The sequence below is a fragment of the Oncorhynchus tshawytscha genome, linkage group LG20 (assembly GCF_018296145.1).
Source record: "Oncorhynchus tshawytscha isolate Ot180627B linkage group LG20, Otsh_v2.0, whole genome shotgun sequence".
Classification (NCBI taxonomy): Eukaryota; Metazoa; Chordata; class Actinopteri; order Salmoniformes; family Salmonidae; genus Oncorhynchus; species Oncorhynchus tshawytscha.
Genome location: NC_056448.1, coordinates 30,362,847 through 30,375,346, shown reverse-complemented (window position 1 = coordinate 30,375,346; position 12,500 = coordinate 30,362,847). Strand labels below are relative to the sequence as shown.

The 12,500-nt window shown below is 45.8% G+C and overlaps 1 protein-coding gene across 1 annotated transcript in view; it reads right to left on the bottom strand.

The window, feature by feature from the left end:
* Positions 1–12,500, bottom strand: part of LOC112219925 (seizure 6-like protein) — a 51,415-nt gene that overhangs the window by 16,429 nt on the left and 22,486 nt on the right. The window contains exons 2-5 of the mRNA XM_042302478.1: positions 8,825–9,364; positions 7,375–7,514; positions 3,264–3,459; positions 1–4 (exon numbers count right to left, since the gene is read on the bottom strand). The exon at positions 1–4 is cut by the window's left edge and continues 182 nt beyond it. Coding sequence (XP_042158412.1) covers positions 1–4; positions 3,264–3,459; positions 7,375–7,514; positions 8,825–9,364 — 880 coding nt within the window. The remainder of the gene's footprint in view (positions 5–3,263; positions 3,460–7,374; positions 7,515–8,824; positions 9,365–12,500) is intronic.

The following is a 12,500-nucleotide window of genomic DNA, read 5'->3' as shown; positions in this document are numbered from 1 at the left end:
AATACTGCCAGGGGGAGAGGGGGAGGGAGAAGGGGATAGTGTGAAAGATAGAAGGTAAAATAAGAGAGAAGAGGAGCGAGAGAGATTTCCATTCTCTATGCGTTTATCTCAAAGCGCTTATCTTATTTTCACCTTAGTCTATTTTATGCTAATCTATTCAATAGTTGGCTTCCTGGTCTAATTTGATCTGAGATGACTACTACTCTCTCCTCTTCTATCCTATCACCTCTCCCTTCTGCTAAATCCTTCTCCCTCCTGTCTCCTGATTCTGCCTCGTCAACCCTACTCTCCTCCCTTACAGCATCCTATGACTCGCATTGTCCTCTTTCCTCCCAGCCGGCTTGGCCCTCCTGTCCTGCTCCGTGGCGGAGTGACTCATTGAGAGCTTACAGAACAGGGCTGCGGGCAGCTGAGCGAAAATGGAGGAAAACTAAACTTCAGGAGGACCTATCATCCTTTCACTCCCTCCTCTCTGCCTTCTCTTCCTCTGTATCTGCTACTAAAGCCACTTTCTACCACTCTAAATATCAAGCTTCAGCCTCTAATCATAGGAAACTTTTTTACACCTTCTCCTCCCTCCTTAATCCTCCAACCCTCCCTCTCTGTGGACAACTTTGTCAACTACTTTGAAAAAAAGTTCACGACATCCGCTACTTATTCACTCAGCCTATTGAGTCCACTGGTCTCACTCACAAAGAACTCCCATATGCCTCTTTCTCCCCTCTCTCTCCAGATGAAATCCTGTGACTAGTGAGGTCTGGCCGCTCAACAACCTGCCTGCCCATTTGACCCCATCCCCTCCTCCCTTCTCCAGACCATCGCTGGAGACATTTTCCATTCCCTCATCGACTCCTAACTGACCACTGGCTGCATCACCTCTGACTTCAAAATGTCCCGAGTCACTCCCCTCCTTAAGAAACCAACACTCAACTAATCTGAAGTCAAAAACTATAGACTATTATCCATTCTTTCTTTTCTTTCCAAAACACTTGAGGGTGCTGTCTCTGATCAACTTATATCTATGATCTCATTATCTCTCTCAGAACGATCTTCTTAACCCTAACCAGTCAGGCTTCAAGACAGGTCACTCAACTGGGACTGCTTTTCTCTGCCAAAGCTGACTTCTCTCCTCATCGTCCTGCCTTTGACACCATGAACCATCAGATCTTCCTCTCCAGCCTCTCAGGACTGGGCGTCTCAGACTCTGTGTCCTCTCCAGCCTCTCAGGGCTGGGCGTCTCAGACTCTGCGTCCTCTCCAGCCTCTCAGGGCTGGGCATCTCAGGCTCTGCCTCCTCTCTAGTCTCTCAGGGATGGGCGTCTCAGGCTCTGCCTCCTCTCCTGCTTCTCAGGGCTGGGCGTCTCATGCTCTGCCTCCTCTCCTGCTTCTCAGGGCTGGGCGTCTCAGGCTCTGCCTCCTCTTCAGCCTCTCAGGGCTGGGCGTCTCAGGCTCTGCCTCTTCTCCAGCCTCTCAGGACTGGGCGTCTCAGGCTCTGCCTCCTCTCCAGCCTCTCAGGGCTGGGCACAATCTTGGACTGCATCCTACCTGGGCAGGTGATGTGGAAAGGATCTGTGTCTGCACCACGTATTCTCACTACTGGTGTCCCCCAGGGCTCGGTTCTAGAATCTCTCCTCGTCTCTCTAAACACCAAGTTACTAGGCTCTGTCATATCCTCACATGGTCTCTCCTATCATTGCTATGCAGATAATACAGATAACTACTTTCTCCTTCCCCCCTTCTGACACCCAGGTGGCGACATGCATCCTCTGCGTGCCTGGCAGATATCTCAACTTGGATGTCGGCCCACCACCTCAAGCTCAACAAGAAGGAGCTACTCTTCCTCCCTGGGAAGGCCTGCCCGCTCAAAGACCTCTCTATCACGGTTGACAACTCCACAGTGTCACCCTCCCAGAGTACAAAGAACCTTGGTGTGACCATGAACAACACCTGTCGTTCTCTACAAACATCAAAGCAGTGACCCACTGCTGCAGGTTCATGCTCTACAACATCCTTAGCGTACACCTTTACCTCACACAGGAAGCAGCGCAGGTCCTAATCCAGGCTCTTGTCCTCTCCTGTCTGGACTACTGCAACTCGTTATTGGCTGGGTTCCCCTCTTGTACCATCAAACCCCTGCACCTTATCCAGAATGCTGCAGGCTGCTTGGTGTTCAACCTTCCCAAGTTCTCCCATGTCTCCCCGCTCTTCCACACACTCCACTGGCTTCCAGTTGAAGCTCACATCCACTACTACAAAACCATGGTGCTTACCTACGTTACTGCAAGAGGAACTGCCCCTCCCTACCTTCAGGCTATGCTAAAACCCTACACCCCAACCCGAGCACTCCGTTCTGTCACCTCAGGTCTCTTAACCCACCCACCACTACGGGTGGGCAGCTCCCGCTCAGCCCAGAGACTGTCTTCTCTGACCTGGCATCCCAATGGTGGAATCAGCTTACCCCTGAAGCTAGGATAGTAGAGACCCTGCCCATCTTCTGAAAACATCTGAAACAGTATCTTAAATAATCCTCCCCCTCACCTCGACACCCCCCAGCCCCAAATAAAATCAAATAAAAACCTGAACCCCCCACCTTCAAGCTCGGACTCTACTGAATGTACTTTCTATACCTGTGATATGTGGTTGTCCTACCTATCTATTTTTACAATGAATGCACTAACTGTAAATTGCTTTGGATAAGAGCGCCTGCTAAATGACTCAATTAAAAAGAAAACTGGATAGGCCAGACTAATGGATATATGACTGGATAGGCCAGACTAATGGATATATGACTGGATAGGCCAGACTAATGGATATATGACTGGATAGGCCAGAATAACAGAGAGAGGAGAGGACAGGCCAGGTGAAAGGCAAGTAGTTTGCGACGTTAACTCCATCTATCCATTCCTGTCCTATCTGAACTGACACAGACAGTACACTAGTGTGAGATGACAGAGGAAGACATTACAGGTGACACACACACACACACACACACACACACACACACACACAGCTGCATAATGAAATGAAAACCAATTAATCTCAGCTAATCAGTTAATTGATACGACATCCAATCACAGTGCTAATTGATTACAAAACAAGATTAAGTGGTTAGGCCATTAATAGATCAGGTAGACAGAGAATCAACAACCCTTTAGTAGTTAGGACCTAATGAAGGCTTTGAATTAAAAACATGAACAATTTTGTGTGTGACTGTGTGTGCGTGATAGTGTGCGACTGTGTGTGTGATTGTGTGTGTGTGCTCACTTTGGTAGTGTAGCTGGAACATGCCTATGCTCCCCTCAGGCGAGGAGCGGTAGTATACTGAGATGGTATTGGTCGGACTTCGGATCACCTGACCCTCCACCAGCAGTGTGTGATTGGCCAGAACCAGCAAGGCCCCGCCCTCATCCACCCCTCTGATTGACAGCTGCTCTCCCTCTGACAGATTCACACTCTTCACCTAAGAGAGAGAGAGAGAAGAGAGATATTGAGAGAAGAGCGAAGTTGAGAGGAAGGAGAGAGAGGCAGACAGTGAGAGATAAAGGGGAGAGGCAGACAGTGCGAGATAAAGGGGAGAAGCAGACAGTGAGAGATAAAGGGGAGAGGCAGACAGTGCGAGATAAAGGGGAGAGGCAGACAGTGCGAGATAAAGGGGAGAGGCAGACAGTGAGAGAAAGGGGAAAGGCAGACAGTGCGAGATAAAGGGGAGGCAGACAGTGCGAGATAAAGGGGAGAGGCAGACAATGCGAGATAAAGGGGAGAGGCAGATAGTGAGAGATAAAGGGGAGAGGCAGACAGTGAGAGATAAAGGGGAGAGGCAGACAGTGAGAGATAAAGCGGAGAGGCAGACAGTGAGTGAGAATTCTCAGAAACCATGTTATAAATACAGTTAATGACACTGCACATCTCTTCTGAGATCTTTTCAAATCAAATCAAAATGTATTTGTCACATACACATGGTTAGCAGATGTTAATGCGAGTGTAGCGAAATGCTTGTGCTTCTAGTTCCGACAATGCAGTAATAACCAACGAGTAATCTAGCTAACAATTCCAAAACTACTACCTTATACACACAAGTGTAAAGGGATAAAGAATATGTACATAAATATACATGAATGAGTGATGGTGCAGAGCAACAAAATGGAGTCGTGGTCAGCTTTTCCGAAAGTGCTTAGTGCTTGACTGCAATAAAGAGGACCTGGAACAGCACCAGTGTTGTGTGGAGGAAGGCCCGAGAAATTGCCAAAGACTCCAGCCACCCAAGTCATAGACTGTTCACTCTGCTGCCGTCCGGCAAATGGTACCGAAGCATAGGGTCCCGGACCAACAGACTCCAAGACAGCTTCTACCCCCAAGCCATAGGATTGTTGAACAGCCAGACTGCTAAATGTCAATTAATGGTACCCGAACTATCTGCACTGACTTTATCTTGCACTGACCCTATGCACACTCACTAGACTTAATATACACACCATATACACACTCACTAGACTTAATATACACACCATATACACACTCACAAGACTTAATATACACACCATATACACACTCACTAGACTTAAAATACACACCATATACACACTCACTAGACTTAATATACACACTCACTCACACATACTACACTGTCACTCGCACACAAATCTCTCACACATTCAAACGCTACATACGCACACAACACACACACACACACATGCATACCGACACAACACAAACAAACAAACATACATACATATATAGCTCCACATTGATCTGGTACTCCCTGTATATAGCTCCACATTGATATGGTACTGGTACTCCCTGTATATAGCTCCATATTGATCTGGTACTGGTACTCCTTGTATACACACACACTAACTTATATCATCTGCTGCTACTCTGTTCTATATTTTACTCTTATTATTATCTATTCTGATTCGTAGTCACTTCACCCTGCATTCATGTACATATATACATACAGTATCTACCTTGTATCTACCTTGTACCCCTGCACATTAATCTGGTACGGGTACTCCCTGTATATAGCTTCACATTGATCTGGTACTGGTACTCCCTGTATATAGCTCCACATTGATCTGGCACTGGTACTCCCTGTATATAGCTCCACATTGATCTGGTACTGGTACTCCCTGTATATAGCTCCACATATACCTGGTACTAGTACTCCCTGTATATAGCTCCACATTGATCTGGTACGGGTACACCATGTATATAGCTCCACATTGATCTGGTACTGGTAATCCCTGTATATAGCTCCACATTGATCTGGTACTAGTACTCGCTGTATATAGCTCCACATTGATCTGGTACTGGTACTCCCTCTATATATTTCCACATTGATCTGGTACTGGTACTCCCTCTATATATTTCCACATTGATCTGGTACTGGTACTCCCTGTATATAGCTCCACATTTATCTGGTACTAGTACTCGCTGTATATAGCTCCACATTGATCTGGTACTGGTACTCCCTCTATATATTTCCACATTGATCTGGTACTGGTACTCCCTGTATATAGCTCCACATTGATCTGGTACTGGTACTCCCTGTATATAGCTCCACATTGATCTGGTACGGGTACTCTCTGTATATAGCTCCACATTGATCTGGTACGGGCACTCCCTGTATATAGCTCCACATTGATCTGGTACTGGTACTCCCTGTATATAGCTCCACATTGATCTGGTACTGGTACTCCCTGTATATAGCTCCACATTGATCTGGTACTGGTACTCCCTGTATATAGCTCCACATTGATCTGGTACGGGTACTCTCTGTATATAGCTCCACATTGATCTGGTACTGGTACTCTCTGTATATAGCTCCACATTGATCTGGTACGGGCACTCCCTGTATATAGCTCCACATTGATCTGGTACTGGTACTCCCTGTATATAGCTCCACATTGATCTGGTACGGGTACTCTCTGTATATAGCTCCACATTGATCTGGTACGGGTACTCTCTGTATATAGCTCCACATTGATCTGGTACTCCTGTATATAGCTCCACATTGATCTGGTACTGGAACTCCCTCTATATAGTTCCACATTGATCTGGTACTGGTACTCCCTGTATATAGCTCCACATTGACCTGGTACCGGTACGCCCTGTATATAGCTCCACATTGATCTGGTACGGCCACTCCCTGTATATAGCTCCACATTGATCTGGTACTCCCTGTATATAGCTCCACATTGATCTGGTACTGGTACTCCCTGTATATAGCTCCACATTGATCTGGTACTCCCTGTATATAGCTCCACAATGATCTGGTACGGGTACTCCTCTATATAGTTCCACATTGACCTGGTACCGGTACGCCCTGTATATAGCTCCACATTGATCTGGTACGGCCACTCCCTGTATATAGCTCCACATTGATCTGGTACTCCCTGTATATAGCTCCACATTGACCTGGTACTGGTACTCCCTGTATATAGCTCCACATTGATCTGGTACGGCCACTCCCTGTATATAGCTCCACATTGATCTGGTACTCCCTGTATATAGCTCCACATTGATCTGGTACTGGTACTCCCTGTATATAGCTCCACATTGATCTGGTACTCCCTGTATATAGCTCCACAATGATCTGGTACGGGTACTCCCTCTATATAGTTCCACATTGACCTGGTACCGGTACGCCCTGTATATAGCTCCACATTGATCTGGTACGGCCACTCCCTGTATATAGCTCCACATTGATCTGGTACTCCCTGTATATAGCTCCACATTGACCTGGTACTGGTACTCCCTGTATATAGCTCCACATTGATCTGGTACTCCCCTGTATATAGCTCCACATTGATCTGGTACTCCCTGTATATAGCTCCACATTGATCTGGTACTCCCTGTATATAGCTCCACATTGATCTGGTACTCCCTGTATATAGCTCCACATTGACCTGGTACTGGTACTCCCTGTATATAGCTCCACATTGAACTGGTACTCCCTGTATATAGCTAGTGATGTCTGCTGTACCAGCAGACATCACTAGGGGTCAGAGACAATCCTGAGATCAATACAGAGTCAGCAATCACAACGCAGTCTGTGTCCGTGTCTGTGTCATTGAGTACGTTTACATGCACACTAATAATTCGATATTAAACTATATTTTTATATCGAAAGTAAGCGTACGTTAATTAAAAACACCTAGTTTTCTGAGCAATCTTTCAAACGATTAGGACATGTAAACAGCTTAATCGGCGTTCCAGTGGTGTATCTGATCTGCTCATGTGCTAGCACCAGTCGAGCCTCCCTCTTTAGCGCCAGTGAAGTGAGTTCAGATACAATGTATGCATCTTATAGTTTTCACATACAAACTTATGCATATAACATCACTCAGTGAAAGCACATGTGTGTTTGTTTGTTTACCTGTAGCTCGACTCCATAGCCTGTGTACACAGTGACGGTGTATGTACAGTGTAGGAATGTTCCATCTGGGAGGGGGGGGTCGTCAGAAGAGTCTATGTATCCCTCGGGGTCGGAGAAATTCACCATACAGCCAGACACAGCTAGAGATAAGAGGAGAGGACAAACATTGATTTAACAATATAATATTTGAGAAATGTATTTCACAGTGTAATCCAGGATGCTGGTGAGATAAGCACATCTCTGTCTTCAGTGAGAGAAAGGTAAACAACATCAACAACTGCTTTCTGTAAAAGGACAGGGTGTTCTCTGACATTGATGATGCTCTAGTCTAGTCTAATGCAGAGGTTGGAACGGTTCAGAGAACAGAACTGAAAACCAGAAAATAAGGACATTGTCCAAGAAACAGAACCGGGAACGAAAGTGATCTATACTCTTCTGGAACAGAACCGTTATTTTAAAAGCATGGAAACCGGTTAATAAAGTATTGTTTATGTTCCGGGTATATTTCCCAGTCCCACAAACAAACATAACAAAGCGCCTATGCAAAGTCCTCCCTATGTCAATCAGAAACTGTCCATGAGTAGGCTACCTGCCGCTACCGCCCCGAAGCATAGGCTACTGTAGCCTATTGACGATAGCTACATGCATGATACGGAAGATAGGGAGAGAGATTTTTATTTAGAAAATAATGGATTTGGCCTCCCGAGTGGCGCAGTGGCACTGCATCACAGTGCTAGAGGCGTTATTACAGACCCAGGTTTGATCCCGGGCTGTATCCCAACCGGCCGTGATCAGGAGTCCCATAGGGCGGCGCACAATTGGCCCAGCATCGTCTGGGTTAAGGGAGGGTAATTTTCTATGCTAGTTAGGGATACTATAGTTATCACATTTCACATTGGATTCATTAACTACAAAAAGGTAAGACATGTTTTTAATTCTGGTGCGCACTCTGCATGCACAAGCTTGTTAGCTAGCTTGCTCTGGTCCAATGTTAAGCCAAGTCTCTGAAGTTCAAAGACATTCAAAGTTCCTCCTTAGAAGCCGCTCCTCCATAGGTATAATTCTGTGGGCCTAATTCAGATAATGCATGCCATAACAAGATGCCCTTCACCCTCTCTCGCTCTCTCCCGCAAAATGTTAAGTTGCATCTCGTGCCCTACACTTGTCTTTCCATCAAGCCCGTAAACAACTTTAGCATAGCAAACTGCACTGGGATTACCAGTACCAGATCAATGTGGAGCTATATACAGGGTGTACCCGCACTGATTGGTGAAGTTTAATTTAATTTAATGAGCAATTTTTTTATTATTTTTTAAATAAGGATTTCAGAGGTTCAAAAATGAACAGAAAGGAACGATAGTTAGGAACTTTATTTTGCTGGACGGAACTAAAAAAAGTATGTTTCTGTTCAGAACGAAAAGACCCCTGGTCTAATGTATACCACTTATACCCGGTGAAGGTGTTTCTGCATCCATGTCTGTGTCTGCGTCCACGGTCGCCGTGACGATAGTGGTGACCTCATCTCGCTGTCCCGGCAGTGTGTGCATCACGGGCTGAGAGGAGGAGGTGAGGGGGTTGCTGTCGGGCTGGGAGAGCTGTGAAGGGAGGGGTGATCCGCTGTCGTGGGGTTGTGAAACTGGGGGTTGTATCCTCTTCAACAGACCCTGTTGATCCAGAGATAGACCTCCAGACAGGCCCCCTGTGCTCATTTCTCTCCCCAGGAGAGGCAGCAGGTCCTGGGGCAGAGCTGAGGGCAGGACCATTCCCCCTGTCTGGGAGAAGAGATGATCCTTCTGAGCCAGGACTGACTCTAGCAGATCACCAGCGGCACTCATCCCCACCCCGGGCCCTAACCCAGCCTCGGGCCCTCTTCCCACCCTGGGCCCTAACCCAGCCTCGGGCCCTCTCCCCCTGGGTAAGTTTCTGTCTGTGTTCCCTATGGCTGGAGAGGGGGAGGGGGAGGAAGGTGGAGGTGTGGTGTCGATCTCAGCTAGAGAAACACAGAGAGAGAGAGAAAGAGAACGAAAGAGAGAAAGAGTGAGACTCCTGTAACATTTTCCAGGGGTCACCATGGGTTCTACTGTCTGTTCCACTGTTATCAGGACTACTGTCTGTTCCACTGTTATCAGGACTACTGTCTGTAACACTGTTATCAGGACTACTGTCTGTAACACTGTCTGTTCCACTGTAATCAGGACTACTGTCTGTTCCACTGTAATCAGGACTACTGTCTGTTCCACTGTTATCAGGACTACTGTCTGTTCCACTGTAATCAGGACTACTGTCTGTTCCACTGTTATCAGGACTACTGTCTGTTCCACTGTTATCAGGACTACTGTCTGTAACACTGTCTGTTCCACTGTAATCAGGACTACTGTCTGTTCCACTGTAATCAGGACTACTGTCTGTTCCACTGTTATCAGGACTACTGTCTGTTCCACTGTCTGTTCCACTGTTATCAGGACTATTGTCTGTTCCACTGTTATCAGGACTACTGTCTGTTCCACTGTCTGTTCCACTGTCTGTTCTACTGTTATCAGGACTACTGTCTGTTCCACTGTCTGTTCTACTGTTATCAGGACTACTGTCTGTAACACTGTCTGTTCCACTGTTTATCAGGACTATTGTCTGTTCCACTGTTATCAGGACTACTGTCTGTTCCACTGTTATCAGGACTACTGTCTGTAACACTGTCTGTTCCACTGTAATCAGGACTACTGTCTGTTCCACTGTAATCAGGACTACTGTCTGTTCCACTGTAATCAGGACTACTGTCTGTTCCACTGTCTGTTCCACTGTAATCAGGACTACTGTCTGTTCCACTGTAATCAGGACTACTGTCTGTTCCACTGTTATCAGGACTACTGTCTGTTCCACTGTTATCAGGACTACTGTCTGTTCCACTGTTATCAGGACTACTGTCTGTAACACTGTCTGTTCCACTGTTTATCAGGACTATTGTCTGTTCCACTGTTATCAGGACTACTGTCTGTTCCACTGTCTGTTCCACTGTCTGTTCTACTGTTATCAGGACTACTGTCTGTTCCACTGTTATCAGGACTACTGTCTGTAACACTGTCTGTTCCACTGTTATCAGGACTACTGTCTGTTCCACTGTCTGTTCCACTGTCTGTTCTACTGTTATCAGGACTACTGTCTGCTCTACTGTTTGTTCTACTGTTATCAGGACTACCCTCTGTTCCATTGTTATCAGGCTATTGTCTGTTCTACTGTCTGTTCAACTGTTATCAGGACTACTGTCTCTTCCACTGGCTGTTCCACTATTTGTCTGTTCCACTTTTTTCAGGACTACCCTCTGTTCCATTGTTATCAGGCTATTGTCTGTTCTACTGTCTGTTCAACTGTTATCAGTACCACTGTCTGTTCAACTGTTATCAGGACAATTGTCTGTTCTACTGTTATCAGGACTACTGTCTGTTCAATTGTTATCAGGACTATTGTCTGTTCAACTGTCTGTTCAACTGTTATCAGGACTACTGTCTGTTCTACTGTCTGTTCAACTGTTATCAGTACCACTGTCTGTTCAACTGTTATCAGGACAATTGTCTGTTCTACTGTTATCAGGACTACTGTCTGTTCCACTGTTATCAGGACCACTGTCTGTTCAATTGTTATCAGGACTATTGTCTGTTCAACTGTCTGTTCAACTGTTATCAGGACTACTGTCTGTTCTACTGTCTGTTCAACTGTTATCAGGACTACTGTCTCTTCCACTGTCTGTTCCACTGTTATCAGGACTATTGTCTGTTCCACTGTCTGTTCCACTGTCATCAGGACCACTGTCTGTTCTACTGTTATCAAGACTACCCTCTGTTCTACTGTCTGTTCCATTGTCTGTTCAACTGTTATCAGGACTACTGTTAGTTCTACTGTCTGTTCAACTATTATCAGGACTACTGTTAGTTCTACTGCCTGTTCAACTGTTATCAGGACTATTGCCAGTTCTACTGTCTGTTCTACTGTTATTAGGACTACTGTCAGTTCTACTGTCTGTTCTACTGTTATTAGGACTACTGTCAGTTCTACTGTCTGTTCTACTGTTATTAGGACTACTGTCAGTTCTACTGTCTGTTCTACTGTTATTAGGACTACTGTCTGTTCTACTGTCTGTTCAACTGTTTCAGCACTACTGGGTTTATGTGGCATCAAGTTGACCAGCCCAGCACAATACACCTGCTCTCTACTGCACACACACACACTCACATAGGCAGATCACGGACTTTCTGGGCAAGGAGTGACAGGTTAGGCAGTCAAGCATGACGGTGGGGGGGTTGAAGAAAAGCATAGACAGGCACACTGCTCCCACGCATGCTAAAAGGCCAACTCCAACAGCTCAGCACTAAAAGCGACAGAACAGCACACACACACACACACACACACACACACACACACACACACACACACACACACACTCATACACACTTACTTACTTCATGGCCAGTGTATCACTGTGCTGCTGCCCCTCCATTCTAACAAAACCACTGGATCACATAACACCTGCTCTCAGAACAGGCTGATTTTTAAAAGCACACATCCTCACACTGACAAAAACAGCTTTTGACTTTAAAGTGTCAGTAGAAACAATAACAAAGCGGACTCCCCTCCCTGGTCCGGTAAAAAGCTGAGGGATGGGGCTGAAGAAATGTAACCTCACTTGAATTCATAGACAGAGCTATGGATGCAATGCCTGACCATCCATGATATGAAAATGACCGTTTTAACCATAGTTTTGGGACTATATAGTCTTTGTTTACATTTTCTTTGTTTACAAACGTTGGAGTAAAACAACCGTACATTTTGGGTTCTGATGGGGTACTAAGATGGGGAACTAAGGTCAGGAGGCATTAATAAGTTTATATTCTTCAAGAATCAATGGGTACATATCATACATTTTTAAGTCCAAAAATGTATGTAGTAACTGCTGATTGCCCCTTTAATAGTGTCTGTTGTGTCTGCAAAGAGTGTCTACACCACCCATCAAACCTTCATCAGCCACCAACTCAACGTCTGCAGGGAGTGTCTACTCCACCCATCAAACCTTCATCAGCCACCAACAAACACATGCCTGGCTGATTTCTTCTTTACAGATAAACAGGAGGAGATGT